Source organism: Bos indicus, chromosome 3, assembly GCF_029378745.1.
Source record: "Bos indicus isolate NIAB-ARS_2022 breed Sahiwal x Tharparkar chromosome 3, NIAB-ARS_B.indTharparkar_mat_pri_1.0, whole genome shotgun sequence".
Classification (NCBI taxonomy): domain Eukaryota; kingdom Metazoa; phylum Chordata; class Mammalia; order Artiodactyla; family Bovidae; genus Bos; species Bos indicus.
In genome coordinates, this window is record NC_091762.1 from 27,119,656 (window position 1) to 27,140,653 (window position 20,998).

The 20,998-nt window shown below is 43.3% G+C and overlaps 1 protein-coding gene across 3 annotated transcripts in view; it reads left to right on the top strand.

The window, feature by feature from the left end:
* Window positions 1–20,998, top strand: part of CD58 (CD58 molecule) — a 63,523-nt gene that overhangs the window by 22,849 nt on the left and 19,676 nt on the right. The window contains exons 3-6 of one of the 3 annotated variants that reach the window (XM_070785854.1): window positions 3,984–4,259; window positions 9,690–9,705; window positions 12,118–12,158; window positions 17,077–20,138. In XM_070785854.1, coding sequence (XP_070641955.1) covers window positions 3,984–4,259; window positions 9,690–9,705; window positions 12,118–12,136 — 311 coding nt within the window. In that variant the 3' untranslated portion in view covers window positions 12,137–12,158; window positions 17,077–20,138. Of the gene's footprint in view, window positions 1–3,983; window positions 4,260–9,689; window positions 9,762–12,117; window positions 12,159–17,076; window positions 20,139–20,998 lie in introns of those variants that run through there. The other 2 variants (XM_070785853.1, XM_070785855.1) reach the window with 2 other exon arrangements.

Below are 20,998 nucleotides of genomic sequence, written 5' to 3' on the forward strand. Positions count from 1 at the left end.
TCCGAGGTATGAGTATAGTTCTAGGCCTACTTCCTCTAGGTTAAAGGCTGTCTTAGGAAGATCCAGCCTGTGACAAAGTGTGTAAGATGGTTTCCAGGGGGTGAAGTAGAGACAGAGTGCAATATAACAGTTCAGGTCTGAGTTCCCCACCTCCTGTTTGTGGTGGTCTCAGTGGAACAGGATATGATGATTAACTGGATGAACAGCTGTCACTCACCAGTTCAACTACTGAGTGTTGGTGACATTGGAAGGAAGAGAGAATTTCTCTCTTGGTCACCATTGTAACTTCAGAGCCTAGCAAAGGACTTAAGTAGGTAATAGGCACTCAACAGATATGGAAGCAATTGATCTGGATGGTGGGATGTACAACTGATAGAAATGGGTGCCCTCGGACTGGGTGACTGGTTTGTCCAGGAGATTATGAACTCCTTTTAGAAAAGTGAAGCTTGTTAAGGTGTACAGGCATCCCATTAGAACCAGCTGATGCCACTGAAGAAACAGAATCTTTAAAACCTGCAAGTTGGGGATCTAGCAGTTTAGAGGGCAAACAAATGAAAAGATTGGCTCAGATTTTAAATTAGAATTGAATGCTTCTTAAGAGCCCCTTTATAGAGTTTATAAAACTGAGTTCAAAACAATTTCTCTTTTTAAAACTTCATGAAATGTTTAAAAGTATAATTTAAAAGTAATTAAAATTTTAGAATTGCCTGCTAACTCAACAATGGTGGTTGATTCTGATAATTAAGCCAAGTGGACAGTTCTTAGGAGGCTCAGCAAAGGCCTGGGGAGGCGCAAGGTGCAGGGCATGTGAGTTTCAATCAGGAAGCACTGAGTAATATTGGCCATATTAAATGTGTCGACTTCAGGTTCTGGTTTGGGAATCTGGGTTTTAGCCTGTGGCAGTCAAGAGCCTGGGGAAGGAATTGGCAGCCCACTCCAGTATTCTTGCCTGGAGAATCCCATGGACAGGGGAGCCTGGCGGGCTGCTGTCCATGGGATCGCACAGAGTCAGACACAAGTGAAGCGACTTAGCATGTATACATGCATTGGAGAAGGAAATGGCAACCCACTCCAGTATTCTTGCCTGGAGAATCCCAGGGATGGAAGAGCCTGGTGGGCTGCTATCTATGGGGTCGCACAGAGTCGGACATGACTGAAGTGACTTAGCAGCAGCAGTCAAGAGCCATTGCGTCTCATACTGGAGCAGAGAAGTGTCTTAATGAAATGTATTTTTGGAAGGTTAATCAGATGATAGCAATTTATGGTGGATTAGGAAGAGGAGACCCCAGGTTGGAAGCTATCATGATCATCCTGGTAGACAGAGGTGTTGGTAGCAGATGTTTGGAAAGGAAAGAACCAGAAGGTATTTCCAAGTTAGAGTTAATAAAATTTAGATTTTGGTTATAAAAATATATATCTGAATGTCAAAATGATTAGTCACACTTTATTTTTTTTTTTAGAAATGAGGAAGTCATACTTCCATGAGGGTTTGTTAAGACTGAAATAATAAGACTCAGTAGCCTTCCGGAGACACCAGACCCTTTCAGAAAAGATATTTTAGACAGGGGGATTTCCTGGTACCTCCTGAGTTCAGGGCATCTTTGTGCTTTTCTAGAGGTGAACATCTGGCTTTCCTCCTTCCTTCAAAGTCCCCTTAAAATTGCCACCATCAACGTTTCATAGTTCTTCCCCATCCTCTTACAACCTTTATTGCATGGGGGCTGGTAATGTTCATATAAATAGGATTAACTGCTCTGTCCTTAACAAGTCTGGACTGGTATATGACTTTTTATTAAGGGGTATGTATGAAAATATAGAAATGTCACCAGATATGTGTAAGAAATTCTCATTTCTTACAGAATAGTGAGCTCTTAATTCATTAACTATATCAATTAACTAAGTTGTCCTATGGATGAAGTAGGCACATTTCTTGCTGGTTGTTTAAGGGACAGATATAACTAATGTTTGTTAGATTATAGCTGTGGTAAGTCCTGTGGGCAGCAAGACATTGGCTGAGTGTAGTCAGTCACTCAGTCGTGTCTGACTCTTTGTGACCTCATGGACTATAGCCCACCAGGCTTCTCTGTCCTTGGGATTCTCCAGGCAAGAATACTGGAATGGGTTGCCATTTTCTCCACCAGAGGATCTTCCCAACCCAGGGATCGAACCCACCTCTCATGTCTCCTGCATTGGCAGGAGGGTTCTTTACCACTAGTGCCACCTGGAAAGACCCAGCATTGGCTGAACTAGATCAATAAGCTAGAATCTGTAACAGAACATGGTGAACTTTTCATCTTCCGAAGTAAAACTCTGCCCATTAAACACTAATCCCCCCTTCCCTCCTGTCTCCCTGTTCCCTGGTAATCATCATTCCATTTTCTGTCTCTTTAAGTATTTGGCTACTCTAAAAACCTCCTCTAAGTGGAATTGTACAAGATTTGTTTTTTCATGACTGGCATATTTCACTTAGCATAATGCCTTCAAGACTCACCCCTGTGGTAGCATGTGTCTGAATTTCCTTTCTTTTAAGGCTGACTGCAAATGTGATTTTGAATGATCATGGTTAGGATGGCCTGTGGTTTTCCAATAGGCCATGGGATTCTAAAGTGATTATTAGAATAGGCTCCAGGTTGACTCCTTGAGCACTGGGTTCAGCCCTCATTTCTGCTCAGGACCTGGTCTTGGCCAAACCGTGAAGCATGGCTCCTGGGCCCTCCTCACCCTCCTTATCCCTTTAACCTTGAATGCACGCTTTCCTGACACCTGTTTCTGCCACGACTCACCGTGTGTCACCCTGCTTACTGATAGCAGGTACTCTGCAGTGAATACACACTCGTGTGGTGTGTGTGTGTACGAGTTCTTTAACGAAAGAACAAACCTTAAGACAGCATGTACTTAATAATATGAGCTAGATTAAACCTAAAACTTGAAGAAGCCCCCAAACAGAAAGGAAAGTCATGTATGACTCAGGTCTAACAAGACAGGCTGGGTGTTTTATTTAACTGAGCCAAAGATAACTCAGAAGGAGAAGACGAGGGCAAGATGAATTGTATATATTTGTTTTTTAGATTATTCCTTGGAGCTTGGGTTCCTTTGTCTTAGAAAATATTTTAAGTGACAGTATAGTATCGCATCATCTTGATGGACTTTACTTTGCTTTTTAGTATTTACAAGGTATTGAAATTTTATTATCCACATGCAACTTATAAGGTGTTGAAATTTTATTATCCAGATGTGTCCATGACCAGTTTTTGTATATTTTTTTTCTCAAATCTCTTATGATTGGTTTTAGGTGGAAAGGAGAGATGCAAGAAGGTGTATGAATTAATAAATGAACCAGTGATTGATACGGTCAGCTCATTAGCTTTGAGGCTTTAGAGAGAAATGATGGTGCATCATGACTTGTGTCTTACTCATCCTCAAAGGCTACTGCCTTAGCCAGTAGCAGGTGTTTCTAGAAGAAACCTGGGGGTGATGTCTCTAGACTGGCATGCGTGTGACATGTGCCACGCCCTCCTCTGCCTCTGAGTGGGACCAGCCCACAATATAGCTCCTCAGAACCTTTAGCAAACTCATTTGAGTCAGATGGAATTCAGCCTTTTTCAGATTTTAGAAAGGTGATATAAATGATCTCCTCTGTGTGTGTGAGGAAGCACTTCACTTAGTTAATGGGGAGCACCTTATACTCAAGCAGGTATTTTTAATAAAACATGATAACAAATATTTGTGAACAATCATTTGGCTTTCAGACATCTTTGGATTTCAGAATTGAGGATAAGGGATTTGGGGCCTGTATCTGCACTGAATTTGAGCAGGTAGATCTGATCTAGAAGAAAAGAGAATTTTCTTACCTTGGTGCTCAAGGAGTGGTCTGCTTATCTTTTCAAGCACATAAGGAAGTTGGAAGTTCTTTGTGAATTTGTGGATGAGGAGTTTAAATATTATTCTTTTCTGTACTAAACATCCCTTTTTTTTCCCCTCAGCACCTCCTCCATCACCGTCAACATTTTGCTCATTGTCTGATGATGGAAACATTACTCTCACCTGCGAGATCATGGAAGCGGGCTATGACATTGATGGTAACCTCCTACAGTATTCGTGGGAATGTCCGCCAACAGTACAGTGTCACCGTGGCTTGAGTCCATCTGAAGCATATGTCTTAAAGAAAAGTGATCTTTCACAGAATGTTCAATGTGTCGTTAGCAATCCATTATTCAGAACATCAGCTTCCATCTCTTTGTCAACCTGTGTGCCAGAGGGTGAGTAAGTGACTGCATGGGTTATGGTAGAGGTCCTATATACAAATGGGGTTCTTGGACCACTGGTGATCATGAATTTCACACCACAGATTAGTGGCTAACTTTCAGTTCACAAATTTGAAACATAAAATGAGTTATAGTTTTCACAGATACTTTAAAAAAACCTTTTTGTTTGTTTGGCTACACAGAGTCTTAGTTGCAGAATGTGGAATCTTTAGTTGCGGCATATGGAATCTTTAATTGCAGTGTTCAAACTCTTACTTGCAGCACGTGGGATCTAGTTCCCTGAACAGGGGTTGAACCCAGACCCCCTGCACTGGGAGCGCAGAGTCCTAGCCATTGAACTACCAGGGAAGTCCCCCCTTTTTTTAAGATATAAATCTAGTATTTTTTAGTACTTTGTGTCAAGCACCATTCTAATACATGTGTTAATTCTGTTCCCACACAATCTAATAATTATCCTTATTTTATGGGGGAAACCAAGATGTGATTGGGAGTTTAAGGTGCTTGTCCAAAGCCACAAACCTGTAAGTGGTAGAACCTGATTTTGAAATTAGGCCATCTGGCTTCAGAGTCCATTCTCTTAATTACTCACACTTATTCACTGCTTCCTAATATTCTTCATAACCATTATGTTCTCCACGTGTGCATGTGTGCCACAAGAAAGTGCATTCAATATGCTTGTGTAGGCTAATATTTGATTAATAGCATGACAATCTGTCTCAGCTATGGTCTTTTTGTGCTGCTCAAGTATCATGTATATTTGTAATTTACAGTTCTCCTTATCTATTTTTTTTTGTATTGTACCTCCAGTTTACAAACAGAAGGATCAGTAATTTGAAAGTGGTTCATTAAAGCCTAAGAGATGAAATGTATAGTAAATACTGTATTTCAGGATAATACCACAATTGTAAAGTGTGAACTGGATTCTAGGGCAGCCAGAGAATGTGAGTCTCCTTAGGCTGGGCAGGGTGATTCTGTGAATAATTTTTTTTCTAAACAGATAAAACAGAAAAAGACAAAAAATGAATATAATGATATTGGTTTGTAAATCGGCCCACTGGTTATGAAGGGCAAGGAGGGACTGAAGAAGAAGGCAGCCACTCCAGATTAGTGGTGGCAGGTTTAATAAGCAAGGAAGCTTACTTAGGAGGCTTGTCTTGGGTGACCTCAAGAGGAATAGACCTCTATGTCTGCCTGCCAAATCTTAGAATTTATATAGAGATCATGATTCAGTCACATAGGCCATCCTGATGGTCTCACAACTCTTGAAGTTCTCTCTCTAGGCTACATCCTTAAAAACAGTTCTCATGGTGGGACTAGCTGGGAGCATGTACATTTCAAGCACAGGAGTGGTTGTCCTGGGCCTCTGATGGCCTGGGTCCAGTTGTCCAGTCAACTTAAAATCACATCCTTTTTAATGATATCTTCCAACAAATGAATATGAACAAATTTGAATTTTATTTGGCTCCTGAGCCATTCTCCCTAAGTCTCCCACATATTGAACTTTTAAAAAACTTTTCAGATAATGATATAAAGCCATTAAGGTTATGATATCATTTTCAGACAAAGCAGTGTGACTTCTCCAGTAAAACAAACAAATGCTTCCAGGAAAAGTACGAAATGGCTTCCAATTCGTAACTGATAGATTGGGTCTCTAAAAACAGAGGAAAGACCAAGCCCACAGAGGTGTCTTTCAAAGCATTTATACAAGTAACACAGTTGCCAAGAATATTAAAAAACCGTTTGTAGAGTTAATGACAGTTGTTCTGTTTGGAGCAAACATTCCTTCATTACTTCCACTTACCGGGTTTTGCATAATGCCCAGGGCGTACAGCGTGGAAATGCAGTTTGCGTGCTTTACAGTGAGAAGAAGAAACAAAACCAATGCGCTTTTGGCTTTGACATGTGTGCAGTGTGTACAACCGACGAGGAGAAAGAGGTTGACTGTCTACAGAATGAACAAGCAAGCTGAAATCTTGAAAGGCTTCAGGTGTTCAAAGAGTCAATATACTTGAAGGAAATCAGTTCAGTTCAGTTGCTCAGTTGTGTCCGACTCTTTGCGACCCCATGAACTGCAGCACGCCAGGCTTCCCTGTGCATCACCAACTCCCGGAGTTCACCCAAACTCATGTCCATTGAGTCGGTGATGCCATCCAGCCATCTCATCCTCTGTCGTCCCCTTCTCCTCCTGCCCTCAATCTTTCCCAGCTTCAGTGTCTTTTCAAATGAGTCAGCTCTTCGCATTAGATGGCCAAAGGAAATAATTCTATTACCTTTGAAATATTGAAGGAAATATTATTATTACTATTATTGAAGGAAATAATTTCTAAATAAAATCCTTTATAGAATTATGTGGGATATTTTAAGATTTTCAAGCATTTTGCCCTCTCAGTTTTCATTTAACCTCTGCCCTTAGAATCGAATGCTCAAGATGCTTTTCCCTGTTGATACCTTGAGAAAAGATTGTCACAATAGCATCCCTTTCATTGATACAAAATTTGTTGTTGTTCATTCGCTACATTGTGTCCAACTCTTTGCAACCCCATGGACTGTGGCACACTAGGTTCCTCTGTCCTCTACTATCTCCCAGAGTTTGCTCAAATTCATGCCCATTGAGTTGGTGATGCCATCTAACTGTCTCATCATCTTTTGCCCCCTTCTCTTTTTGCCTTCAATCTTTCCCAGCATCGGTCTTTTCCAATGAGTTGACTCTTTGCCTCAGGTGGCCAAAGTGCTGGAGCTTGTTTCAGCAAGTCATTCCAGTGAAAATTCAGGGTTGATTTCCTTTAGGATTGACTGGTTTGATCTTGCAGTCCAAGGGATTCTCAAGTGTCTTCTTCAGCACAATTCAAAAGTATCAATTCTTTGGCACTCAGCCTTTATATATGTATCTAGTTCATTGTGCTATATCCCTGAAACTAACACAATATTTGAAAGCAAGGATAAATGATTAACTTTTCTCAACTAAAAAAGGTAATAATAATAATTGAAGGTAGGCAGCTTTGGTCACATTGCTGCTTTATGCAATTGTCAGAAACCCAAGTATGGTTTAGCTCCTGCCACCTACCCTGCTGTCTCAGGAGTGGGACCCAGGAAGGGAAAAATAGTGTGTCTTACCCCTTCCAGGGAGACTTTTGAGAAATACCACATAAGCCTTCTTGCATCTCATTGCCCAAAACTTGTCACATGATTAAACCTAACTACAAGAAAGGTTGAGAAACTAATTTTTTAGGTGAGTGGCAGTATGCCCAGCTGCAGATCTGAATTCTTTTACTAAAGAGGAGAGAATAGGTATGTGGGACAACTTAACAGTTCCTAACCAAGGACCACTCAAATCAAACCAATGCCTATTCATTCTAACCCAGCTGTGCTCCAACTAAGAGGAAAGGGTGTGTGTTCATATTCTCATTCATTCATTCATTTTCTATCTCCTCTTACGTTTCCTCCCCTCCCCTCTCCTCCTCTCCCCTGTCTCTTATTGATGTTGTATTTGCTGTTAGTGACCCTACTGTCTCCCTTAGCAATGTGTGGTGATTATTTTGCCATATCCTCTCTGTTCTGCCCTTAGAGTTTTGGTAGGTGGATAGAGTCCATCTGATGAACCATCATTATTTTCTGTTGTGAACACTTTGGTTATTTTATCTTTTTGATATTGTAAGACTGTAGTAAGTATCTTTGTGCCTTTTTTGGAGAGAGAAGAGAGGCACATCACTGATTCTGTCTGTAGCTTAGCATCTTAGAGATGGAACTGAAGAATCAAAGGACATTAGTAGAGATTCCAGTAGGTTAATGGTAATAGCTAACAGGCTTCCCAGGTGATGCACTGTTAAAGAATCCACCTGCCAATGCAGGAGACTCAGGTTCAATCCCTGGGTTGGGAAGATCCCTTGGAGAAGGAAATGGCAACCCGCTCCAGTACTCTTGCCTGGGAAATCCCATGGGCTGAGGAGCCTGGTGGACTGCAGTCTATATGGTCACAAAGAGTTGGACATAACTGAGCACACAATAACTAATCACGGTTCTTACATGTATTGATTCAATTAATGCTCACAATTGCCCTAGGAGGCATATTTATCAGGTCAAGAGAAACCTGAGTCTCTGAAACATTAGATCACTCACTAATCCAGCGTGTGGCAGTGATTCAGTGAGACTGTAGGCACATCATTTAGCACAGTATCAGCTGCTCTATGGTAAACATTTCTAAGGCTTGCTGTGCACGGCTGCCACATTGCCCTGCCAAGCACACGATGCCAAGTTGTGCTGCCAGTGGCAGGATGGGATGGCCAAATAGTGAAATATTTGCCGCTTTTAATAAAAAAGCACTGGACCTGATATGTATCAACCTTGTGCATATAAATTTATTTAGAAACACGGGCAATTCTCTTTATTCACAGTGAAAGTGAAGTGACTTGCTCAGTCATATCCAACACTTTGCAACCCCATGGACTATCCATGGAATTCTCCAAGCCAGAATACTGCAGTGAGTAGCCTTTCTCTTTTCCAAGGGATCTTCCCAACCCAGGGATCGAACCCAGGTCTCCCGCACTGGAGGTGGATTCTTTACCAGCTGGGCCACAAGGGAAGCCCAAGAACACTGGAATAGGTAGTCTATCCCTTCTGCAGGGGATCTTCCTGACCCAGGAATCGAACCGGGGTCTCCTGCATTGCAGGTGGATTCTTGACCAACTGAGCTATCAGGGAAGCCACTTATTCATGTAGTTATGTTTTATTAAGTCACTGTGAACACAGAATTAGTGAATAGTGAATCATTACTCCCAGGGGAGATATAGGGTTAGGTTCTTCCAAGTCTCTGGTCACGTGTTTGAAAAGGAATCATTATAGAACCTTGTTTTACGTGTGTTTCTGTTTAAAGACACATTATTTAATATATGTGATTAATGCATGAATGGTGAAATTCACAGCCAGCAGGACCATAACTGATGCCTAAATGAAGCTTATCTAACATGTGTATTCTATGACTCACACAGCCTGCTTGCGTTTGGGAAATGGCTGTGTGTCTTATAGAGAGAATACACGTGTTAAATAAGCTTTGTTTAAGTATCAATTATGGTCCTTCTGGCATTTCAGCACTGTTTTTGAGGGCCAGTTTAGACAGTGAAACAAGCAACAAAAAAGCACAAAATGTGGAACACGTGGGCACTAAAGAGATCACAAATAGGATTGTGTCTACAGTACAACGGCCAGAACATGAGGGCAGAGTTTTGCCTTGAACCTCGGTTGGGAACAACAGTTTTCAGCATTTTGTTGCCCGTGTCAGCGTATGACTATGAAAGCACTGCAGGTGTTGGTTTGAATAAACTTTAGCGAATAGATAAATTGCAAATATGAAATCTGCATAGAAGGAGGGTCAGCTGTATCTGTTTTGGTCAGTTCAGCTAATTGTATTTCTTTTTTTTTTTTTTCCAGATAATACAAGGCATAGGTATGTGCTTTTTGCCATACTGCCAGCAGTAATATGTGGCTTGCTGTTTTTAAAATGTATGTATACTTTTTTCCTTAAAAAGTTTTCAAATGGGAATTGGTTTTTCAAAGGCCAGAAAATGATTAATTTGAAGATGAAAACAAAGTTTGACATTTTAGTTGTTTCACAAAATCTTTTTTGTTGTACTTGTTGGCTGGGGTTCCCGGGTGTGTTGGGTTCCCTGAGATTCTGCATTATCCTGAGGCGGTAGGACTCCTTGGGCCATAGAGAGCATTATAGGAGTGGGAACACAGCCAGTAATACTTGGGACCATTCCACAGCCTCCTGTCTATGGTCTGCCTCAACGTATGTTACACTTCTGGTCTCCAAGCCAGACTTTGCAAAAAACCCCAAAACTCTTCCTCTTGGCTGCTGTGGTCATAATTCCCATGACTTACAGCCCAGAAGCAAGTCTTAGGTAAGAAGGAGTTTTTATTGAGTCAGGTGATGTACAGAGGGTAAAGCTGACATGGTATTACTTGTATTGCCTTCCTCAGTCTCCTGAGATCTCGGGCCAATCCAGAAGGCAACCCATATGCCCTGGAGAACTGGTGACCCTGTCCCAGCCTATTCTTTCCTGGTGACAAGAAACCCCTCCTTAAGTCCTAGAGGATGCCGACCTGTTTGTAAATCTCAGACTAAGGGTTCTTGAAGCCCTAACAGTTTCCGTATCAGCCTTCGCCAAGAGGAAACTTACAATTCGTCGCTCCCATAGGGATTGTTGAAGAGTAAGCTTTCCACAAGGTGAAGGCATCCTGGATCCACGTCATTTCATACTTGTGTCTTGAATCAAGTTCACAAACTAATTTCAGTTTCCCTAGACCTGCAGCGTTCAGTGTGGTGGGTACTAGCCACATGTAATAATCTAAATATAAAATTTAATCAATGAAGATTAAATAAAATTTAAAATTTAGTTCCTCAGTCCTACTAGCCACATTTCAAGTGCTCACAGATGGCCAGTGGCTACCATGTTGGACCAAATAGAGAACAATTCCATCACTTCAGAAAGTTCTATTATAGGCCAATACTGACCTAGTCTATTCTGGGGTATTGGCCCTAGAATGTGATTTCCCAAAGATACCATTTCTATATTATAGGTTTCAAATACCATGAAGATCTCTAAGTAATCAACTATCAGTCAACTGAATCTCCTCTAAACAAGTTATAAAAAACTCAGCTGAAGAAGGTTTTAAGGCATCATTACCAATAAGTAAAACATCAGGGAACTCAAGTGTTCTTTTAAAAAATTATTTTTAATCCCCAAATAGCAGTAGTATAGTTAATAATCTCTTTAACAAATTGGTACCCAGAAACCAAAATAATTTTCTACTCGTATGTTTTTTTGGGGGGTGGGGGTAAGATGTCTATGATCGCAACTCAACCTAAAAAAAGAGCCCTGTGTACCCATATAACTCCAAAACAACTGACTTATTAAAACAAACAAAAATAAACCTTTATTCAATGGAAGGAAACTTACCCCAGTGGAGGTACTGATAGCACCATATATTCCCCCCCACCCCCCACCAAAAAGTAACAAATAATTACTTCAGTAAGCATCTCAATCTTAAAGCCATGAATTGGAAAGATGAGGTATTTGGCATGGAGCTATCAAAACGGGAGAGAGTTGAATGTAAACAGCGCCATCAGCTAGTTGACACTTTGACAAGCTCATTCAACCTTGTGGACTCAGCTGCTGGATCATTAGCATGGCTCCAGGCTAACTGGTGCCTTTGATGGGGAGGAAACTGAGGGATACATGTGAGACCATATCTTAACATCCAAACTGGTGCTGTCAAAATGGTAGCCACATGTGGCTGTTGAAACCATTAAATATGAGAGTCCAAACTGAGATGTGCCATCAGTATAAAATAAACACTAGATTTGTAGGACTTATTTCAAAAGGAATGTAAAGTATCTGATTAATAATGTTTATACTGATTATTTGTTACAGTAATATTTTTGATATGTTGGGCTAGTTAATAAAGTTAATTTCATCCATTTCTTTTTACTGTATCATGTGGCTAGTAAGCATGTGTAATTACTTATGTGGCTTACATTAAATCCCCATTGGGCAACACTGGTCCAGAATATTCTAGCCTTCCCTCCATCTTTAGCTTCATGCAAAATTGCTATAGAAAACATTCATCAACAGTTTTTGTTTTTCTATCATCTGATGACCAATTTTTGAACAACTCTTTGGCTCAACTCAGTAGCCAATTTGATGTGAGCATTTAGGAGAGTAGGAAAGACTAGCTTGACAGGGCTGTGCTCTTGAGTTTTTCCAGTTCAGGCCTCTAGCCAGCAACCCCACATTTCAGCTTTTTTTTTTTTTTTCCAGCTCTTTAATTGAGACAAAAATGTCTTCATTTGTAGGTTTTCTGGGACGTCATAGCCAATGAAACTCGGGGGCCTAGGTAAGTAACCCATAGACTGCTCAGTGGGCACGGTATGTATCATGTATTAAAAGCAGAACAACCCCCATGTAGAGGGCCTGTTCTTTGGGGAACCAGGTTCTACTTATCTGTCAGTTGCCTTGAACAGTAATAAGTAATATCAGCAGATTACTCACCACAGTTCATTAAGCACCAACCAGTCACTTTCCATGTAACATCTCATTCAGTCCTCTCATTGAGCTTTGCATGGGGGTATCTTTACAGCTTGTTTAGAGACATCAAATGGAAGACTTGGAGAAGTCAAGTCACGTGACTCATAAATGGTAGAGCTGGGATTCAAATCTAGGTCTTCAGACTCCATGGGTTATTCTGTTAACCACCAAAAATATACTCCCTCCTTCTTCTATCCCAGGAAAATGGAGCCAAGGATAAGGTTCACTTAGGGAGCCAGGATCAGAGCTGGGCCTGCATCATGAACAAAAGATAGGATCCAAACACAATGAATGGTGGCCATGGGTGAAGGAAGTTGCCTTAAGGAGATCCAGAAGTCCCTGTCCTTGCAGAATCCCCATGGTCAGGAGGCAGAGGCCAATGAGCTAGACTTTTAGGAATTCGGGGAAGAGTAAAGCTCAGGTCTGGAAAGGGCAGGGTTGGGGGTGGCAAGTCACCCCTTTTGAGGCAGCATATGTTGATGGGATAGGGGTTGAGCCAGGCCAGGATATTGAGAGAGAGCTACCAAGAGGTTCAGTGATTTATTTCTGAGAAACCATTGAGGATTTTTGAGCAGAGCTAGAAGGCAATGGCACCCCACTCCAGTACTCTTGCCTGGAAAATCCCATGGACAGAGGAGCCTGGTAGGCTGCAGTCCATGGGGTCGCTAAGAATCAGACATGACTGAGCGACTTCACTTCACTATGCTTTGGGAAGATGTCTGTATTGGTAAAGCATACAATGAATAAATAGACAAGAGGCAAAACATGGGGACACTGGTTAGTGGATAAATCTAGCCAAGCAGAAGAGAAGCTGTATTGGTGTGAAAGTGAAGTCGCTGAGTTGTGTCCAACTCTTTTCGACTCCATGGACTGTAGCCTACCAGGCTCCTTCATCCATGGGATTTTCTAGGCAAGAGTACTGGAGTGGGCTGCCACTTCTTTCTCCAGGGGATCTTCTCAACCCAGAGATCAAACCCAGGTCTCCTGCATTGCAGACAGACGCTTTGCCATCTGAGCCACCAGGGAAGCCACCTAGCAAGTTGGTGTAATCAAAATGCTTCAGAGCGACTGGCTCATGTTGTGCTGTGCTTAGTAGCTCAGTCGTGTCCGACTCTTCGTGACCCCATGGACTGTAGCCCACCAGGCTCCTCTGTCCATGGGATTCTCTAGGCAAGAATACTGGAGTGGGTTGCCATGCCCTCTCCTCCAGGGGGTCTTCCCAACCCAGGGATCGAACCTAGGTCTCCCACATTGGAGGAGGACTGGCTCATAATGGTGCCCAATAAATGTTAGCTATTTTGGTTATGACTCTTTTCAAGAAAGGAGCCGAAAGCAACAGGAATTTCAACCCTTGGCAGCACTGCCAGACATAGCAGGAGTCAGATGGAGCCCGTTTGGGAAGGTGGATTTGTGCTCAAGTCAGGCCAAGTTTGGGGTGCAGGCACATTATGTGGGTAGAGATATCCAGCACCTAGTTGGAGAAGTGGCTGGAGGGGCTGGGGCTGAGGTTACAAGTTGGGAAGCATCTTTGTTAGGACAGTAACGGCTTCCCAGAGCATCTGAGGTCACCAAGAAATAGAAGCTGGAGGCCCTAAAGTGGAGGGCGAGGTGGAGGAGTCCAGGAGGAGAGCCAGGTGGTACCCTGTTATGGATCCAAGGGAAGAGGCCATGCATTAGAGCTTCAGAGAGGCAGAGGAGGAGGGCGGTGGTCAAGACCTTTGGCTTGGCTGAGTGATTTGGCTGGCTTTCATGAAAGCCACTGGGTGAGTGGTTGGAGTAGGGTGATGGAGCCATCACTGCCATGCAGTGATGGCCTGAGAGCAGTGGTACCATTGGGACCACTGTGTGGGCTGGGAGGTTTCTTTCTCTCCAGATGCTGGCCAGGACAGTGACCAAGTCACCTGGCAAGTCAGCTACTGCAGAAGGCCTGGGGCAAGGGATTCTAGAAGACAGCTCAGCCAGCTGCAGGGTGCAGGCTGGGCAGGGGTACTGAGGCCACCAGGGGTTGGTGGGCTAGGAGGCCCCGTGGAGAGAGGGTGAGAAGGGATCGGCCATGGATGAGGTGAGAGGCAGGTGTGCTAGCAGTGTAGGGGCAGCAGCAGAAGACCTGGAGGTTATGGTCAGAGGTGGGGCGTTCAGATCTGAAGCAGTGCTCGTGAGGGCAGGTGAGGGTGAGATCCCAGGCAGGGCCTCTGCTGAGATCCTGATGGTAACAGTTGATGTGTGGCCTTCATGAACAATGATAGGAGATGTTGTTCATGGGAGGGCTGTCATCCAGGGCCACTGAGAAAGGTGACGGGGTAGTCCAGGCCGCGTTCCTTTACCTGCTCCTTTATTCTTTCAACAAGCACTCTTATGGAGGTGACTAGATGGCAGGCACTGTGTGAGCCGATGGCTTGAGATCAGTATACCCAGTGAGGCTAGACGTTGTATGAGATTCAGAGAAAGCATATATTAGGGATCCTACCTCTGAGAAACTTAAGGTCACACTGGGGAGAATGGATGGGCATGTAAGAAACAGAAGGCATTCCAGCTGGGAGAAGCAGCAGAGGCGGAGACATAGGCAGGAACCAAACATCATTGTTATTGATAAAGATGTCGGCCTGCTTAGCATCAAATTGAAGAGGTGGTGAAAGAGACCATATTTGCAAGAAAATCTTTGGAAGTCAAGAGCATTAAAATGAGTGATATGGGAGTAGGGAGGCATTTGTAGGTTCTGTGGCACTAGAATTTTTCATGAAAAATATTGCCTTGGGATGATGAGCTAGGAAGAGAAAACTGACATCTCAGGGTAACATCCTGAGGAATAAATAGGTAGCTTGGGGCTGGGTGTGGGAGAGGAGCTTACTTTTCTTGGTATATTTTTGTTGGCTGCTCAGATGTTGTATTTTGTGTGTTTCTTACCTATTTAAGAATGCCTTTTAGATTTAAAGAGCCCACTGTGGCTGCAAAGGGGAGTTCCCTAAACTCAATTATTAAAGGGTTAACAGATGTGGTGGGGGGGCAGGGCTGGGGGAGGAATGGGGGAGGCGGGGACAAGCATAACCAGGAAGAAATGCAAATTTGTCACATCTCTGTGAGTAGCCATGTGCGGATGGTGAGAGTTGTACCATTAAGAATTAGGCTGAGCACTGAAGAATTGATGCTTTCAAATTATGGTGCTAGAGAAGACTCTTGAGAGTCCTTTAGATAGCAAGGAGATCAAACCAGTCAATCGTAAAGGAAATCAACCCTGAATATTCATTGGAAGGACTGATGCTGAAGTTCCAATACTTTGACCACCTGATTTGAAGAGCTGACTCATTGGAAAAGACCCTGATGCTGGAAAAGATTGAGGGCAGGAGAAGAAGGGGGTGACAGAGAATGAGATGGTTGGATGGCATCACCAAATCAATGGACATGAGTTTGAGCAAGCTCCGGGAGATAGTGAAAGACAGGGAAGCCTGGCATGCTGCAGTCCGTGGGGTCACAAACAAGTCAGACATGAGTCAGAAGCTAAACAACAAGGTTCTTAGTGAGGAAAATGCCTCTTTCCTTTACCTAACCCCTCTGATCCCAGCACTAATTATTTTTGTTGTCAAATTTCTTTATTTTAACTTTCCCCAAACTAGAAGATATAAAACAAGAATTTGTTGTGGTTTTAATTTGTATTTTCCTAATGACTAATGATCCTGAACATCTTTTCATGTCCAGCACAAATGGACATGAAAATGAACACTAATGGACAGTTTTTTACAAACTCCTTTTACCAAAGTCATGCAGATCTTTTGGAACTCTGGTCTGATCTGGTCTATGGAAATACAGACTGTGGGGAAGACAAAAAAAAAAAGCCATGAAATGACCTTTTCTCAGTTCAAAGGAACGTTCTCAGGCAGGGCTGTAGCTGAGTTGATTTACTCTGAGTCACTCAAGGGTGTTCTGTCATCACCACAAAGACGAATAATCAGGAAGAGAAGCTGAAAGAAGAAAACCATGGCCAGGATATTCTTGTGGCAAAGGAAATGGCTGTTAGAAGGGGTGGCAGTTTACCTGTGGGTCTTAAAAGCTCAGGTCTGTTATTTGGAGATACCAGGATTCAATTCAGCATGAAGTGAGCCCTAATTCTTCATAAAAGAAATAGTTCATGTCATAGGCTCAGTAATTACACTAAAGTCATCATTCCACTCACGTTATCAGCAAGTATACTCTCTCAAGCCATTCAGCACATGGCAAGATGTCAAATAAGTTCTCTCCCATCCTACACTTGGCAAACATCATAATGAAAATAATAATCAAGTAATATTTAGTACAGGAATTACACATCTGATTAAAAAAAAAAACTCCATCTTAAAGTAGTGAAGAGAAGTTACTTTTAAAATGACAGCATAATTAGAAAATATTTGAAGAAACAAAGAAAAAGTTAAAATCCTTGTATGTGTCACATAGAAGAGTAAATGTCAGATGAAAAACAAAACTCAAAAAAGCGCAAGTGTAAAAAGATCAAGACTGAGTTGGTTTGAGAAGCTGGGGCTCTGAATTTGTGCTGTGTACCAGGATAGCACTCCTGGGAGATCTCCAGCTACCATCCCATAAGGACCCAAGACCAGTCTCCCTCCGTCTCTGCTCCCTAGAACTCTTGCTTTTGATGGGTTTATTACAAAAGGGCTTCCTGCATTAGAATAAGAGGGCCGTATACTGCAACACAGATGGACTGTGTTTTATTCTAATATGAGATATTTCTTTTATAGTGCCTGTTGTTTGCTAACAGAAGATGAAATGGAACATGTGGTAATTAAGTTATTTCAATCGCTTCGGGAAGGCATCTGATTTACCATTCACGTATTACCTTCTCCTTGAGGAAACTGAAAGTCTGCCTGAAATTGACCGTTTATAAGACGTTTCCTAGAAGAAACAAGGACTAACACACAACAGGCATTAGTTTCTGCTCTGTCACCCGCACTGAACATCACTAGATACTATCTTGTTCCTTAATTGTTAATTACAAGTTGTATTTTTCTAGAGATGTAAATGTTTGTAAATAATGTAAGTATGTGTATATATATGACGAAGCAACTCCCAGAATTTCCTTTATCTTCCAGACTTTGGTCCTGATATGGGCTCCTTGGCCTTTTCTGACCCCATCTATCACCAGTAAAACCCCTTGTATCCTCTTTAATGAATGTCCACGTCCCCTTTCTGTCCTCATGAACACGGTCAGCCATCTCAAGGGCAAGCTCTCCTCTCCTCTGCGGCTTGTGCAATGGCTCAGGGGGAGGAGGGGCATTGTCCTGGCTCAGCTCTGCTTCCAGACTGTTGCTCCTTCTCCAGCTCTGATGCTCACACCAGCAGACCCATACCACCCAATAGCCCTTTTCCGAGTTATCTTTGTTATTCCTCATGCCATGAAGATTTTAACACCAGGTGGAAACCACTCTCAACTCTGCCCCTTTCAGAACTGGAGTGTTTTCAAAACCTGTAACTTCCAATACCCTGGCATGGTCTCCCCCAGGGATCTCAGCTTCCTTTCCCAGCACTGCCTGGGCCCTGCTCCTGGTCTTTTCAGCAATATCGCAGCCCCTCACTATCTTAGTCCCCCTGACTTAGCAGCCCCTCACTAGCATGCCCTCTTAGCATGCCCTCTTTGCTTGCTGTCTTCCACACCACACCCCCAAGGGGCCCTAATCCAAAACTCCAGCAGTCCAGCCAGGACCTGCAAGCTGGCCACCCTGCCTCTTCCCTGGCCCTCATCCCCTCTGAGTCCTCCTTCTCCTCACTATTTGGGGTCTCCAGTGTTCATCAGTGCATCTCCACCCTCACTCTTTACCCCTATACTTGGCCAGACCCCAGCTGTGGTTATACTCACTTGTACTAGTTCCCTTCCCTCCATTCAAACTGCTGAACATCCTGGAGAAAAACATACCACCTGACTGATGAGTTTCACTTCAATGACTGCACACCTCAAAGGGATTCCCAGTGTTTCTCAGATGTCCTCGTTGGATCACGCTGGTCCATTCGCTGCTTCCTCGTTTTGCTCTTACACTCATAACGCTGTGTCCTCATTCTCAACTTCTCATCGTGCTTCCTATATCACTGAAAAAAAGCACTGAGGAGACCCCCTTTCCTACTCCCCACCCTCCCACACCTCACACCCAGCTGCGTCAGCACCCAAGTGCCTTGCCTCCCCTCCTGTTACTGTGGGTGAACTCGTCTCGCTCCTCCTAACACCAATCTCTCCACTTGTCTTAGTCTGCTTGGGCTGCCATAACAAAATACTGCAGACTGGGTGACTTAAAAAACAGAAATGTATTTGTCCTAGTTCTAGAGGCTAAGCCCCAGATCAGATGCTGGCCAGTATGGTTCCTGGTGAGGTCTCTTCCTGTCTGGCTATGTCCCCACATGGCAGGGAGAAGAGCTGTGGTATCTGTTCCTTTAAGAAGGGCACCAGTTCTGTTGGACTGGGGGCCTCCCCTTATGACCTCATCTAACCTGTATCCTCTCCTCCCAGGCCTTACCTCCAAATATAGTCACAGCAGGAGTTAGGGTTTCAACGTCTTTCAGGGGATGGATCATTCACACTGCTGCTGCATGGGATCACATCTCCCCTCATCTACATAAGGACATCACTCTTGTCTTGTCCACCCCTCTCTCCCAGCATCAGCTCTTGCCTTTCTATGATATCATACATACTGTCATTTCTCATATCTTGAAGAAAAAACAAAATACTCTTGACTACACTTTCCCATCCAGCTCTTGTCTCACTTTTCTGCTCTCTTTTATGAAAAGTTCCTCAAAAGAATGATCTGTACTTTCTTTTTCTGACTCTTCTCTCTCCATTCTTCCTTGAACACAGGTCAGTCAGGCTTTCACTCTCACTACTTGCCAAGCTTACCAAGATCTTGCCGAGATCAAGCTTGCCAGGCCTTCTTATAAGATCGGATGGCCAGTTCAAGACCTCTTCTTATTCTGCCTGTAAGCATCATCTGAAGCAGTGGGAGGGCCCCTTACATATTTTAGTGCTTTCTAGGTGCTAGGTTGGTCTTCCCTGGTGACTCAGTGGTATAGAATCCGCCTGCAGTACAGGAGATGCAGAGATGCAGGTTCAGTCTCTGGGTCGGGAAGATCCCCTGGAGGAGGGCATGGCAACCCACTTCAGTATTCTTGCCTGGAGAATCCCAGGGACAGAGGAGCCTGGTGAGCTTCAGTCCCTGAGGTTGCAAAGAGTCAAACATGATGCGTAACTCTGCCCACACACATACACACACAGATACTAGGTTCAGTGGGGTATTCAAGATGAAGGAAGCTCATAGTGTGGCAGGGCAGGCAGACCTGTGATTGCTTGTGGGATATATACCAGGTCCTAAAATGGAAGTGTATGCAAAGGAAAAAGGAGGTAACCCTAAGACCCAGCAATCCCACCCATTGGTATACACCCAAGAGAAATACGTCCAGAAAACTTGCACGTGGATGTTCATAGGTCGTTATTCACAGCAGCAAACAATGGAAATCCTCCAAGTACACATACAGGGATGAATAGATCAATAAAATGTGGTCTGTCCATACAATGGAGTAATACTCAATATAAAAAGTGATAAAGGTCTTTAGGAATGCAAATGCTTGATGATACCTGGTAAAGAAAAAGTCATTCTTACTCTAAGTGGTTGGCGGGGTGGGGAGGGAATACTGACTGTGAAGGGGAATGAGGGCTTTAGGGGAGGTAACGTTGTTATTTCTTGACCCACGTAATATTTACAACAGAGTATACCTACGGTGTGTTTGTATAACATTAAACAATGTTTTTCAAAACTCAAAATACTGAAGTTCTGATTCATGCTACAAAGTGGATGAACCTTAAAAATGTACTCAGTAAAAGAAGCCAATGTGCACTGCTGTATGTGAAATAGCTACCTAGCGGGAACCTGCGGTACAGTGCTGAGAGCCCAGCTCAGTGCTCTGTGATGACCTAGAGGGTGGGATTGCGGGGGCGGGGGGGGGAGCGGGGGGTACAGTGCTGAGAGCCCAGCTCAGTGCTCTGTGATGACCTAGAGGGTGGGATTGTGGGGGCGCGTACAGTGCTGAGAGCCCAGCTCTGTGCTCTGTGATGACCTAGAGGGTGGGATTGCGGGGGCGCGTACAGTGCTGAGAGCCCAGCTCTGTGCTCTGTGATGACCTAGAGGGTGGGATTGGGAGGTAGGAGGGAGGCCCAAGAGGGAGGTGATATATGTATACATACAGCTGACTCACTTCTTTGTACGGGAGAAACTAACAACATTATAGAGCAAATGTATTGGAGAGGGAAATGGCAACCCACTCCAGTATTCTTGCCTGGAAAATTCCATGGACAGAGGAGCCTGGTGGGCTACAGTCCATGGGGTAGCAAAGAGTCAGACACGACTGAGCCTGCAGCACCCCAGTTTTTAAAAAGAGATCCCATGTTATACAATTATATTTATACAAAATTTCCATATAGGGCTGGGAGGAGGATGTTGGGTGTGGGGAAGGAGTGATTACTCATGAGTACAAGGTTTCTTTGGGGGGATGATGAAAACCTTCTAGAACTGATTGCCTAACTCTGAAGAGACTAAAATTATTGAACTGTACACTTTAAATAGGTGGATTGTATAGTATGTGCATTATGTCCTAATAAAACTGTCATTACTAAAAAAACTAAGG